Below are 14,625 nucleotides of genomic sequence, written 5' to 3'. Positions count from 1 at the left end.
ATAGGGCAAAATGTTGATTTCAGAGATAGTAGCCTCTTGTAGATATTGATAAGTTTGTATGGTTTTATTTTTGAGTTAAAACTGTTCTCAGAGTTAGGGTGAAACATTTTCAGTGAGTCAGACATGAAACAGAATCTCAAGCTGGGACAGACTTTAAAGATCATCGAGTTTAATGGTATTGACATTTCTTTTATTTTATTTATTTATTTATTTATTATTTATTATTATTTATTATTATTTATTATTTATTTATTGGCATTTCTTTTTAAGCAACAGAACCCTCTCTGCTAAGGAAATCATTCCAGGAAGCTAAATGAGAGAGTTTAGAGTAAGAGTGAGAGGTTGGAATTATCACCAACCTCCCAGTCTCTAAGACATACTTTCCCTCCACCCTTTTTTGGGGGAGGGATGAAAATGAGGCTCAGAGAGGTAAAACAATTTGCCAAGAAGCCCATAGGAAATTGGTAACAGAGCTAGGCTTTGAGCCCAGGCCTTAGACCAGATTGCTTGACTCTTAGTCTAGCGTTTCTTTTACTAAACCTCACTGCCAATTCTGTACAAAACCATCCAAGAAAATTCTTAAGATGTTTCCTCTCACTGCTTATCAGGTGAATCATAGACATTAAAAAGAACAAGCAAATAGCATGCAACTGAACGTTTGTCCGTGGATGAAGACCAGTTCATTTTGCTGCTTGCAGGTCACTATGACAAATGTGTGTTTGCCCTTCGAGAAGAGAACAAGAGTGATATGAACACTGTACTGAACTATATCTTCTCTCATGCTCAAGTCACCAAGAAGAATCTTCTGGTCACAATGCTTATTGTGAGTATAATTTTCCAGAACTTGTAAGGATGGTTGATGATAAGAAGGAAGCATTTCTCCTTCTGAGGTTCTGGTCAGAGGAAAAGTTCCTTGTCTTTTGTAATTTGGGGGTGAGTGGTGCTTGGGTTATAGGTGACCAGTTTCTGACATCTACCTCTGTCCTTGACCTGAAGGAACTTGCTCCAGTCAGGAAAGGATTATTCTGGCTATTGTGTGTGCAGCCATGCACAGGAACTCAGACCCCTTGACTCTGCTTAGAGATGCCTTGTGCTTCCCCAGTCCTGCTGTCACTCATGACAGTAGTTTTAAAATTTAGTCTTATCTAGCCAGTGTACTTTGTCATAATAACTCTTGTTTATTCCATGAATATCAGCAATGGCATGTCCCAAAACTTAAGAACAAAAAGCAACGTGAGAAAAGTACTGCCCTTTCCACCAAAGAAATTTAATTTTTTAAAAAAGATTTTATTTATTTATTCATGAGAGACACAGAGAGAGAGAGAGAGAGAGAGAGAGGGCAAAGACACAGGCAGAGGGAGAAGCAGGCTCCATGCAGGGGGCCCGATGTGGAACTCGGTCCTGGGTCCCCAGGATCACACCCTGGGCAAAGGCGGGTGCTAAACCACTGAGCCACCCAGGGATCCCCTTATTTATTTATTCATGAGAGACAGAGAGAGAGAGAGAGAGACAGGCAGAGGGAGAAGCAGGCTCCATGCAGGGAGCCCGATGCGGGACTCGATCTCGGGACTCCAGGACCACGCCCTAGGTTGAAGGCAGGTGCTAAACTGCTGAGCCACCCAGGGATGATCTCCACCAAAGAAATTTAAATTTATTCTGCATCTTCTTTGGTCTCTTTCTCTTTTACTTATGTGGAAACTCTCAGCTCAAATTCTTGTACTGGTAGTGGATACATGCTTTTGTCCCCATAACCTCATAATATGAGAATTAGACAGTGGGAAATAGAGGTGAGACTAGTAAATGTGATTAGAATTAATTCACATTTGACTGTGGGTAGAAGTTCTGTGGACTTACAGATTTTTAAAGATGATTTTAAGTCCTTCATCCCTAGATTCTTCCGGTTGAGTTAGTTCTAGGAATTGGAGAACAATAGAATTATTCTTAGAGTCCCCCACCCCGTGAATAGCTGACTGGCTGTGGCCTGTTGGTCTTTTTTGGGGACTGAGGTATCTTTTTACTCCTAGATTCTTCTCTTGTCCCTTTGTGGAATTGGCACTCTTGGTACCTTAATTCCATCATTTCTTCTTGGAGGGGAAAAAAAACATAAATCATCACTGCTGTTTTTTATTTCATAGTTCAGAATAAAGGGAAACTATCTAGCTCATGCTTCTGGTTAATAGCAGCGCCACAGCTTTGTATCTGTGTAGCTGGTTAACTCTCAAGGATATGACATTTGTTTAGAATAACCACTTTTAAAAATATGTAATTACAGGAAGAGTTCATTTACCTTTGCTACCCTAGATGGGGAAATCAGAAGATGCATTTGAAAGGAAAAAAATATATATCAGCAGTATATAATATTTCAACTTCCGCAAGTGACAGGTTTTGGCAAAGAAGTGCTATTATCTATGGCAATTTGCTGATATTTTTTTTCCTCAGTCAAGAAAAACAAGAAATCTGACCAGTTGTGTTTTTTGTTTTTTTGTTTTTAATTTCAATACAAGGATTGCCAATTCTCATTTGGATAGGACTTTTTGGCAGAAAAGGGTAATGAGGGAGCGGAAGAATCTCAGTTTGGACCTAAAATGGGGTGTATTTGCCTTTTTAGGGAGGTAATGATGGTGAGTTTTCATTTTATTATGATTACCTTTTTAAGGACTTAACAGTTTTCTGCACTAAAAATAGACCAAAGCCCAGAATCCTTGGAGCAGCAGAAGAGTAATGATCGTCCAAGACTGTCGCTGGGTTTCTTAAATTCTAATTTGTAAGATATAGGGGCTCGGCTCGCTCCTTTTGCGGAGTGATTGTAAGTAACGCTTGCCTTAAGAATCTCATTATTGGAACACGGAGCCATATTTCCTCTGAGAATTCTGGAGTAGCTTTGAGCCGGGGCTGTTCATTTCTCAAGTAATCACGCTGGTGTGATGGAGAGAGAAAATGGCAGCTGTTCGGAGCTCAGGCCTTCAATTTTCTTCAGAGTCCAGTCACTCAAGTGTGTAATTACACGGGGGGTGCTGCAGAGGCGTTGGGCCCTGTCAGAGAACTGGTTTGAGGCTTTGCTTTCTGCTTTTGCCAGTCAGGACAGGCAGAAGCCAATGGGACTCTGACTTGCTGCTGTTCTTTTTTCCCCACCTTGTCATCCTGATTACTTCTTACCTGCATGGATAGTGCCCAAACTTTCTTTCCAACAGGCTGAGCTCTTTGGAGAAAAGAGCTGTTGTTAGTGTTTGGGTTTGGATGAATAGGGTGGATGGGGAGGAGAGAGGGAAGGGGAGGAGGAAGAGGAAGAAGAAAAGGTTGAAGATGTGAACCAGAAAGATGGATTTGGCCTTTATTTTGGCATTTCACATTTTCCTTAAAAACAAAACAAAACAAAACACCTCAGTAAACAAAGTAGGATTTGTAGGCTTTCATATCATTGAATTTCTTTTGAAATATCAGCTGCATTTACCTAATCCTAGAGATTTGGAAATCAAGAAGTTAATTGATATGCTTGAGCTGAGGACCAGCTAGCCATGTCCTATGCAGCAGGGATGAGAGCTCAAGAGGTGCTCCCTACTGATCTGATATTACTGAATACCAGATGTGGGTTTCCTCTTTCCTTCTGTTAATGGTTAGGTTTCACCACCATTACCCCACCCCACATTTGCATTAATGTTGGTGGCTAGTAAAAGCCATTTTACTGGTTTGAATCACTCTTTCCATAGGTCTGATGGTCTTTTACAGATATCACCTGGACAGGTCTGATGGTCTTTTACAGATATCACCTGGACATGGTAGTATTTGAATTCTCCAACTTCTGTGTTCTTTCCCACTTCCCCTTTCTTTGCTTACCTTGGCTTCCTGATTGATGGTTATGTGCCTGGCATTTCAGTCTTTGCTTTCTAGAAGTAGGATTGTTGATGATGTGCTTTGCTGAGCTAGATGATGATTTCTGGGGCTTTTGAACTTAGAAGGAGGGATCAAGACAATCAGGCTTCTATGAATCAGTGTTACAAGATGTGGGCTGCTCCAAGGAAGCCCTCATCCCCTCCACATATCAGCCTAACTTGCCTCATAGTAACTTGCCGTATGGACTCTTGAGAAAATATGTTCTAATCTTTCACCCTATCTGGAAAGCAGAATATTAAATAAAACGTGAAAGTCCTATCAGGTTTCCTCCATTTGGAGGAACATGGTACCTCGATTGAAACCAAAGTCTGGAAGACCAAATTTACTTTTTGAAAGTTCTTTTTATTTCTTAAATTTAATTTCATAGGAAAAAGCTAGAACATTGTATATGTTTACTTAGAGATACTTAGGAGATTCCTTTCTTCTTCTTAAGAGAAAGAGCATGAGCGGGGCTTGATGTCACAACCCTGAGATCATTACCTGAGCTGAAAATCAAAAATTGGACGCTTAACCAACTGAACCGCTCAGGCTCCCTTATTTAAGGAATTGTTTAGGGCAACCCGGGTGGCTCAGCGGTTTGGCGCCTGCCTTCGGCCCAGGGTGTGATCCTGGAAAGCCAGGATCGAGTCCCACATCGGGCTCCCTGCATGGAGCCTGCTTCTCCCTCTGCCTGTGTCTGTGCCTCTCTCTCTCTCACTCTGTGTCTCTTTCATGAATAAATAAAGAAAATCTTAAAAAAAAAAAAAAGGAATTGTTTAGCCAAATTAAGCAGTTTGGCACCAATAAAAATTATCAGCATCCTTGTAACTATCTAGATCACAAGTTATTGTATCTAGTAGAGCTACCTTTGTGCTGAGTAGTCTTCCTGCCACTTACATGTTATTTCTGGTATCATCCACATGAACATGATATAAAGCATATTCCTTAGGAATAATGTCATGCCCATGAGCCTCTGATTTGATTTAGATGGGGAGCCTTTCCTTCTTCCACTTAACATGACTACAAATAATTTTGTCCAATGTATAAATAAAGGAGTCATCTTTCTCAGTGAACCCAACTTTACTGAATAAGGGTGATATTAATAATGTCTTACTAACCTGTCCCATGACGTCCTTGGAATATCAAAAAGTCCAGCTGTGACTTGCAAGAAGCTACCAGTCCATTGCTGATTTGGGGATTAGTGTCTCATCCAGCTGAACAGTAGTTAATGTCTTGAGAGCATTACACATTAGTCACATTCTGTTTTGAATTGCCTTCAAATCTTAGGATGCCAAGATCAAGTTGGATTATACTGGGCTCTTCTGGCAGTCATCTGCATAACTTTGGCTATGGTTTTGACACTTAAGCATGTTTGTTATATTTCTGCAAATCTGAAATATTCCCTGCAGTTAGCCACCATCCAGGTTAAGAATAAATATCATAAATAAGTGTGTGATACCAACCTTAACCATTACTGAATAATTATGTTTACTTTGGCCTACAAATTTATGCAGGTAACCTGTAATCCCACATTCAGCAGGTAGGCTCATTAAAAGAACCTCTTTATATTAAGGAAACACATCTGACATAGTCACCATTTAATGTCGTTGTTACAAAATGTTGACCAGAATTAGAAGGTAATGTTGGACTTCCCAAAGGAAGCTTGTCTGTAGGCTAGAGGGCCATAAACTTCCTTCTGGATGTTTGTATCTTCACATAGTTGGTTCTGGTGAATAGAATGGTCATTTGTCCTTGGTGGTTTATTTTGGTTTATTTTAGGACCTGAACATTGTTCAAGTCAAGATCAAGAGAGGGTTGAGAAGGTTACTCTATATGTGATTTTCTATTGCCAATCTTTTTCTTTTTCTTTTTCTTTTCTTTTCTTTTCTTTTTTTTTTAAGATTTTATTTATTTGTTCATGAAAGACACACACAGAGAGAGAGGCAGAGACACAGGCAGAGGGAGAAGCCGGCTCCTCGTAGGGAGCCCGACATGGGACGATCCGAGATCTCCAGGATCACACTCCGGGCTGAAGGTGGCGCTAAACCGCTGAGCCACCTGGGCTGCCCGCCAATCTTTTTCTAAGTACTTATAATGATGATGGAGAAAATAATATTTGAATGAAAAATCCAAATCAGGATAGACTAATGGAGGTAGTGGTTTATTGATAACTGTATTTGATGCTTCACATTCCAGAAAGCTCTGGTTTCTGTACTTTATCACAAGGAGCCCTGGAAGACTGTCAGTTGTTGATTGTGAGCGAATAATTACTTCCCAGTTATTATTTTTTTTTAATCTCCATAGTTCACTTTTCTTTCAGATACTGTTTCTTTTTCCCTACCCCTCGTTTTCCTTTTCTCTTATAGTGGAAAGACAAAACAAAAAAAAAAAGTTTTTTTTTTAAATGGTTTTGTGTGTTATTAGAATGTCATCTATAGGCAAGAGAATAGCTCTATTTTTTTATGTATGTATTTTAGTTTAATATCAAAAGGTAAACCTGGATTTCCTTTCAAGGGAAAACATTCCTTAACAAGGCTGTTTTGTCTGATACAAGTAGGTAGCCAGTGCTTTTGTTTTGTTGTGTTGGCTTTTGTTGTTAGATCTTGAGACTTGGGTCTGGCTGTTTGTAGAGTAGCTGAATTTTATTATTTAGGACACCGTTAGGTTTTTAAATCTTTCAGAGGATCAGTCTGATGAATAGAGTAAGTACCTCGGAAAGGAATATTTTTCTCTATTAGGAACATTGGGAAAAGAGGGATTTGGTAGGAAAAACTTGTCTTGGTTTCCCTATCCACTGTTACTTGTCTGTTCTTCTGTCTTCCAGTGGTTTTGTCTATGGTAATTTTATATGTTCCTTTGAAATTCTCTTTTGCTCCTTATTAGCTCTCCATAACAGATGCAACTTAGTTGCATTTTCTCTCTCCTTTTTTTTTCATGCCCTAGGAGAGGTGAAGAGGCCCTCTGGTCTATGACTCCATGCTCAATGAACCCTGGATATATAGTCAACCTATCAGCTGCTTCTCTCCTCCCCTCTCAGATAATTGAATTCCCTGCACTAAACAGGTGAATTTTCCCACTCAGATCAGAGAATTTCCTGTGTTCAACAGGTGAAAATAATACTTGCACTTCCTTAGCTATAAATCCCATTATGTGTTTTATGACTCTGGACATTTGGAGCAGACCTCTGATTGGTGAATTGGGAACCAGAAAGTATTTCCTGCTTTAAAATGTTTGAGAAGGGGCACCTGGGTGGCCCAATCGGTTGAGCGTCCAACTCTTGGTTTTGGCTCAGTTTATGATCTCATCACTCATTGCTCACTGGGGAGTCTGCTTGAGATTCTCCCTTGCCTTCCCTCTTGCTTCTGCTATTGCTGGGCGTGTGTGAGAGCTTGTACACACTCTCTCTCTCTCAAATAAATAAATCAAATCTTTTAAAGAGAAGAAAAATGTTTGAGAAACCTTCTTCTCAGCATGGTGGTGCAGAGTACTCCAAAACTCCAAAGTTTATTCTTTGATGTGGAAGGTAGTAGGGTTTGTAGAAAAGGTGTTTTGGGACATGCATGTCTACCCTAAAAGCTGAAAGCCTCAAGCTTCTATTTATACTGTTGTGATAAGACTATAAAGAACATCCCTGAGATAAGGAAGGTAAGTATGGAATGGAGATCCTTTCTTTAGGAAAAAGGCTGATAATTAAGGTAGGAAGAAAATTAAAAGGCAACAACAACAGGAAGCCTTGGGGGATCTGGTCATCTTTCATATCCTAGTGGTAGTAGAGGGAGAATAAAAATTTGCTACAATAAAAAGGCAATTATTTCAAACTGCAAGCAGAGGAAACTATGCCTATGCCGTGTATATTTTATGTGGTATGGTATTAAGAACTTCTATAAATAACTGTAAATTTCAAAAAAGAACAGATATTTATAAAAACTACACCTGCAGTTTTTTCAGCCTAGATGAAAATTACATGGATAATCTATTAATTTAGGGACTAAACTAATATTCCACTGAGAAGAAACATTTTTCTCAAAATATGATATAGGTTTTTTTCTTAACAAATTGTAACTTTTAGGAGAGGAAGGACCCAATTGAATAAGCCCATGGGCTGGATAATAGGAGCTTGGTTTTTCTCTCTAATCCATTTTAGGATTCACCATGTTTAGTTACTGTGGAATGATTCCTGGTGCAGCAAGAGGATAAATGATTTCGGGTATAGAATTGTCAGCATATGAGATGGTGTGTTTGTTTAGTGTGTGTTTTTAAATGAATAATTTGTTCTTATGTTTCTGTTTTGTACCCTCCTGGGATGCTGAACATTTGGCATGTGGAATGAAAACCACCAGGAGTGGTTCCTTTTGCCTTATTCTGCCTTCTTTCCAAAAGTGGGAGAGGGAACAGGAAAGCTTTTAGTCCTCATATTATTTAACGCCTCTTAAAATTCTTAGGCCTAATCTGTGATTTTTTTTACCCTGACCCTTTTAATGGTCTCAGATGATTTCTTCTGCGTGTTAAAAGTGTAATGTTGATCTGTAAAGAAATTCACTAGGAATTTTGAATACGAATGACTGAGGGATTTGGGTTTCTCCTTAGGAATGGTTTTCTCTGGGATTTTCTATACCGCATTGTTTGGGATTAAAAAAAATAAGTTTGCATTCTCTCATTGTATCCAGCTATGTTTACTTTGGTAAACATATTTCAAAGTTCTAGCTACAGTTCTTTTTAACGTGGATGTGTATATGTTTTTTCACCCTAACAATTAGGATCAGTTGTGCGGTAGGGACCCTACTCTCACTGATGAGCTGCTGAATATTCTCACAGAGCTAACTCAACTCAGTAAGACCACCAATGCCAAAGTAGCACTTCGAGCACGCCAGGTAAGGACATGTGTTGGTTGTCTTGAGGCGAGAAATGGTTTTCATAGATTCAGTGGTCTTTAGAAACAGTGAACTTTTACTTGATTGCCTGACAAAAAGATCGTGCGATTTTCTATGTATGTCTTCTCATTGCCCTCAGAACAGATGTTTTCATTGATGTGTTTTTTTTAAGATTTTATTTATTTATTCATGAGAGAGAGAGAGGCAGAGACACAGGCAGAGGGAGAAGCAGGCTCCATGCAGGGAGCCCAATGTGGGACTCGATCCAGGGACCCCAGGATCACATCCTGGACTGAAGGCAGGCACCGCTGAGCCACCCAGGGAGCTCCTCATGTGGTGTTTTTTTTTTTTTTTTTTTTTTTTATGTGGTGTGTTTTTTAAAGAGAAAGGAAAACATTAATGTTGAGTATCTTTAAAATAATAGAAGTCTTTTCCTCCCTTAAAATTCTGTTACCATTCCCTACAATTCCAAATAGCCTTGTGATAGTAAACTAGAGTCATATGGAGGAAAGGAAGCTAAGGGATGGCAATAAACTCAATATTTTTCACTTCCCAAAGGGAACCTTAGAAGTAGGTGTAAACTTAAGTGTGCAGGAAAAAAATCAAGTGGGGAAAGCAGAAAGATAATGCAGTGAATCCGAGGTGCTAGCAATCAGAACATCCCTAGAGAAGTCCGGGTTAGTTTCACCCTGTAGTCTTCATTTCCATTCCAAAAGGTTTCAGCAGGGAAGCCAAGAAGTGGTGCTCCCTTTGTGTTTCAGTGCAGGGGCATTGACAAGGAAGCAGCATTTGAAGCTGTTCAGTGACCTTCTGCTTTCTCCACAATTGTATCCATGTCACTGAACTACTCAAAATTATTGAACCTCTCAGTGACCTGCTGAGACTATTCAGGTCCCACCGTGTCCCTGTGTGTTTGTGACATGGCTCCTCACGTGCATTGGCGTTATATTCCGACACCTTCTCCATGATACCAAATACCTGGGGCTGTCAGAGCAGCTTTTCCTGGTCCTTTCTACTTCAGAGTTGCGCAAAAGCCTTGGCTCTATTGCCTCCACCTTCCCCACAGCTGCTGCCTGCCAGACTTGATTCCCAATTAACAGCTAGTCATGCAGTCCCCAGGACCAGCAGCTTTGCAATGGTAAATCACATGCACTGAGGGAACTTGATTGAAGCTGTTTTCTCTCCTTCCCCCCCCACCCCCCATGGGAAATTGCCCACAACGCAAATCATGGTGAGAGTCAACTGAGATGCAGTATTTGGTGGCATTGGCTTTATGTTACAGGACCTAGAAGTTGTTTTACTTGGTCTCTGTTTTATCTTTGATGCCTGCACTTACAGATTTATATTTATTGCTTTTGTATCAGAGCTGCCTAATAGGAGGCTAGAATAATCACTCCCTCAGGAACTTATGCCTCTTATTTTGCTCTCACTCTAGGTTCTTATTGCCTCCCATTTGCCATCATATGAGCTTCGCCATAACCAAGTAGAGTCTATCTTCCTTTCAGCTATTGACATGTATGGACATCAGTTTTGCATTGAGAACCTGCAGGTATACATATAGTTCTTTTCTACCACTCTGCACTCTTGTCTCCTTTATTCCCAAGCATGATTTAATCAATCTATTTTAATTTTCTCTGTAGTGAAGTTTCATGCCTTGATTTTATAAAATGATTTATACTTATAATATTTTTCTCATAAAAATGCTGTTAGAATTGTGGTTGAGCTTAAAAATTGAATAGGCCTGCCTTGATAGAAGTGTCCTGTTGAAGTCTTTACCTCTTGTGCTTTTTGTCTAGAAAGTGTTCTAGGCTAGAATTAAGTGGTTGCACTGGTTGAATAGAATCAGATGTGTAAATAGGTAGTTGTTAGTCTTCTAGAGACAAAACTACTAAAGTCACTTAAGTTTCATTTTATTATGATATTTAGTATTAAGCTTTATACAGAGCCAATTTTATAGAAGAATATTGGCTAATTTTACTATTAATTGGAAAGACATTGTTATTACTGTTTTGACAACGTCATTTTTTCAGGAATGACATTCTGTTTTTCCACCTGTAAATGAGAGTAATATTGTTCTGTCTAGCCAAGGGAATCTCTAGGCTTTCTGTCATATTTCCTTGTGGGGAACCTAGAGAAGGGGAAAAGATGTTTTTGTTTATTTGGTTCATAGTTGAAATAGAGGATTTCAACTGGCGTCCAAATCTGTGGTTTTACCATAGTGGAGGATTGAGACAATATTTGAGAGGTTGAGTATAGATGCATGTCAGGAAGGATATTAATTATGGTCATTAGCACTTAATATTAGCATATAATACATTGTTACTGCATTATTTTTAAGAACTTACATATATTAATTCTTCCTAATGTTCACAACAGACCCATGAAGCTAGGTATGAGTATCTTCATCATTTTGTAGTTAAGGAAGTTGGGCACAAAGAAGGTTAAGTTCATATAGGTCATTTGTAGACAGAATTCTTGGGTTATTTTTTTTTTGGGGGGGGGTTATTTTAAGAGCTTCATAATGCTGCATATTATCCACTGAAATGGTTCTATTTTGGATATAATGGTTTAAGCTTGTCTCTCTACCTTTCAGAAACTCATCTTGTCTGAAACATCTATTTTTGATGTCCTACCAAACTTCTTCTATCACAGCAACCAGGTAGTGAGGATGGCAGCTCTGGAGGTAAGTTTCCATAGTTACATGATGTGACCTTTTTTCTTGTTTTCTAGCTGATTTCTTTTGTCCATTTGCTTATTGTATCAGACCTTTTTCTTTGGCCTTAAGTCCTTTTCTTTGGTGCTTTAGAGTCTTCCTCTGAAACAAACACTTGCTTTACTCAAGTGTTTCAGCTGAACTAATCACCACTTCTGGGCTCCAATCACAGGAAAATAGCTGCCAGCATTTTTCAATAGTCTCTACTTTCCAGGTATTTGAATACTCTCATTTCATAATAAATTAGGATTCCTATAAAATAATAAGTGAAAAAATATATGGCTGACCAGAACATGTACCATTTTGTGACTTGGGCCAAATAAAATGGATTTTAGTTATATTCTGAATTTTCAAGCAGCTCTTATGAAATATTTTGTCATGAGAAAGAAAGTAATAACATTTAATGAACTGTGTTTTAGGTGCATTACTCTTTTTCTCATTTAACCCTACCATTACTTGATGAAGTGAAAAGAAAGTGAGACTCAGTTTGTGGCTTATCCACATTTACGTAGATAATAAGCAGAAGAGTTTGCATTTGAACCCAAGTCAATCTGACTCAAAGACTTTTCTGTTTCCACCACAGCACTCTACCTCATTAAGCACAAAAATTGCAGGCCCTGAATACTGCTGTAAAATTGCTGACTAGATGTTTTTTGAAGATGGAGAAAAGGGAAAGGAATGTTTTTAGATGATTTTGTGTAACACGCCATCACTACAATCTGTGGCAAGCTCCTTTGGCTTACTTTTTATTTGTATTCTGTGGATAGAGTGTAATGTATCCTACTCAGTAAATACCAAATTTTAAAAATAGTCTAAATGTCTTAGAGTGCTTTCATGTCATTTAATGAGAAATCTCCTTGTATACCTCACATGATGGTAGAATCCCGTGTAGCATTTTATGTGCATGGCAAATTGGCTGTGAAGTGCACAAGGCCAAACTGATGGTTTTTGCTGAGATGGAGCCTGTTGCTGTTTCTTTTAACTCCTGAGTCAAGCTAGTTTGTGTGAGATGTCAAATTATGCCTTACTGCTCTTGCCTAGGTTTGGGGGATATAAATCTAAAATAATTTGGGAAAACAAAGGTACAAGATAATAAAAGAGTTGAGCTGTACAACAATTATTTCTGTTGTTTGCCTTCACTCAGGTGGCTCACAATCAGTACCTCTCATTTTCCTCACTGCTTGCTTTTATCTGCTGTTGAAATTATCGCGCACAATGAGTTAATAGTTGCTTTTATCCTTGCTTTTACTAATGATCAAACATTCTTCTGAGTATGGGTTAGTGTGAAAGGTTTATGGCCCAGCCAGAGGCAGGATAGTTTTATTTCCATTTATAGTCATGGGCCTTGTTTTAAGATTGCAACTTTATTAATTAAAGCAACTTATTATTTATGTTCAGAATCTTCTTCCATATTGCATACCTCTTCTCAGCACTCTTTCCTGGGCTAAGCATGTCTTTGTTTCTGTTCTTGAAGTGTATTTACTGAGGATTACTTTTTAACCAGGTTTATGTTCGAAGGGCTTATATTGCCTATGAACTTAACAGCGTACAACATCGCCAACTTAAGGACAACACCTGTGTGGTGGAATTCCAATTCATGCTACCCACATCTCATCCAAATAGGTGAGTTTGAGCTGGGGCATGCATCTGAGTTGGCTAGGGATGTATCAGGAGAGCTAAGGGGTGTAATGTATGACAGTTACATGCATTTTTGGTTTTGGCTAGAAACATAGAGCAGAAAATGAACAAATTTAAATCATGAGAGTAGAGCCTTTTGGTACCCACCTTTTTTTTTAGTCTTTGACCTGGAGAAATGAAGTATAGTCTAATTAAGATAGAAATTTGAGGGGCGTCTAGGTGACTCAGTTGAGCAGATGCCTTTGGCTCAGGTCATGATCCTGGGGTTCTGGGATCGAGTCCTGGGTCAGGGTCTCTGCTTAGTGGAGAACCTACTTCTCCTTCTCCCTCTGTCTGCCTCTCTGCCTACTTGTGCGCTCGCTCACTCTCTTTCCCTGTCAAATAAAAAACAAAATCTTAAAAAAAAATTTTTGAGGATTACTCCAGCATTTTCATGTTTGCTTATATTATGTCATTGAGGAAACATAGTTCTTTTCTTTAAGTCAGAATTTACTGGCATTTTATTTGCCGAGACTTTGCCAGAAAATCACTTTTTTAGCCAGTGTAAGTCAAACAGTTGGAACACGAAAATATCTTGGTGGGGGTGGGGTACCTGGCTAGCTTGTTCAGTTAAGCATCTGACTCTTGATTTTGGGGTTGTGAGTTCAAGCCCCACATTGCAGCCTACCTAAAAAAGAAGAGAACTTGGATGGAATGCTTTTCTATATATTTGCTATAGATTAGTTGAAACTTAAATTGGTTTTTAAAAAATCACACCTCAGAAGCAAACTGAAATTCACCTAAACTATATAATTAAGCCATGCTAATACCATTATTTTTCCCATCCCAGGCCCTTTAAGAAATAAAATATATATACAGCAGTTTGTTTTAGTATTGCTTTGGTTTTAAGATGAAAATACTTTATCTTGAATACTGATTTATTTTTTAAAGTATTCTGAGGCAGTGAAAACAGGAATCCCACACACATATATTCCTCACCTCCTGTATTTTCATTCTTTTTAGTAATACCATAGGAAATATAAATACCATAGCCAATCTTAAGCTGCCCCCCACCTCCATTTCTTCTTTATGGCCTTTGGTTCTTCACTTCGTATTACAAAGTACTGTGTCTTTGGGGATCCTTAGTTATAGACAACAGAAATGGTTTTGTTCTGAATTGCTACTTCACCCAAAGCAATAGAAATCTTTCCTAGAGACAAAGAAGTCTGTGCTGAGACTTTTGGCCACTGGATGCCACTGTTGATCCAGCAGAGGTCAGCAGATGAGCAGAGGCATCTTCAGAAGAAGTACTTCTCTTCTTTGTCTCAGAAGATCCTTTCACATCTCTACCTCAAAAATACCTTATGGCTGGCAGAGAAAAGCATATATCCTTGATTTAGCAAGCATCTCTCGGTACATTTTTGCCTCCACGGATTTCAGAATCTCATTTTCAAGAAACGAATGGTTGTCCTTCAGCGAGCGGCGAAGTACTCACGGCACACATGGGCTCAGCACTCGGTCTTCTTTCTTTTCCTGCATTCCTTGAATAATTGT

General features: G+C 38.9%; 1 protein-coding gene across 18 annotated transcripts in view; it reads left to right on the top strand.

Annotated features, from left to right (window-relative positions):
• The window catches only part of ACACA (acetyl-CoA carboxylase alpha), a 284,222-nt gene that overhangs the window by 137,261 nt on the left and 132,336 nt on the right, over nt 1-14,625 (top strand). For all 18 annotated transcript variants that reach the window (XM_025439931.3, XM_049114191.1, XM_049114189.1 and 15 more), the window contains 5 exons: nt 699-823; nt 8,628-8,741; nt 10,177-10,290; nt 11,335-11,424; nt 12,959-13,077. In XM_025439931.3, the coding sequence (XP_025295716.1) occupies nt 699-823; nt 8,628-8,741; nt 10,177-10,290; nt 11,335-11,424; nt 12,959-13,077 (562 nt within the window). The remainder of the gene's footprint in view (nt 1-698; nt 824-8,627; nt 8,742-10,176; nt 10,291-11,334; nt 11,425-12,958; nt 13,078-14,625) is intronic.

The sequence above is a fragment of the Canis lupus genome, chromosome 9 (genome assembly GCF_003254725.2).
Source record: "Canis lupus dingo isolate Sandy chromosome 9, ASM325472v2, whole genome shotgun sequence".
NCBI lineage: Eukaryota > Metazoa > Chordata > Mammalia > Carnivora > Canidae > Canis > Canis lupus.
The sequence above is the reverse complement of the archived record's forward strand: the minus strand, read 5'-3'. Positions and strand labels throughout refer to the sequence as shown.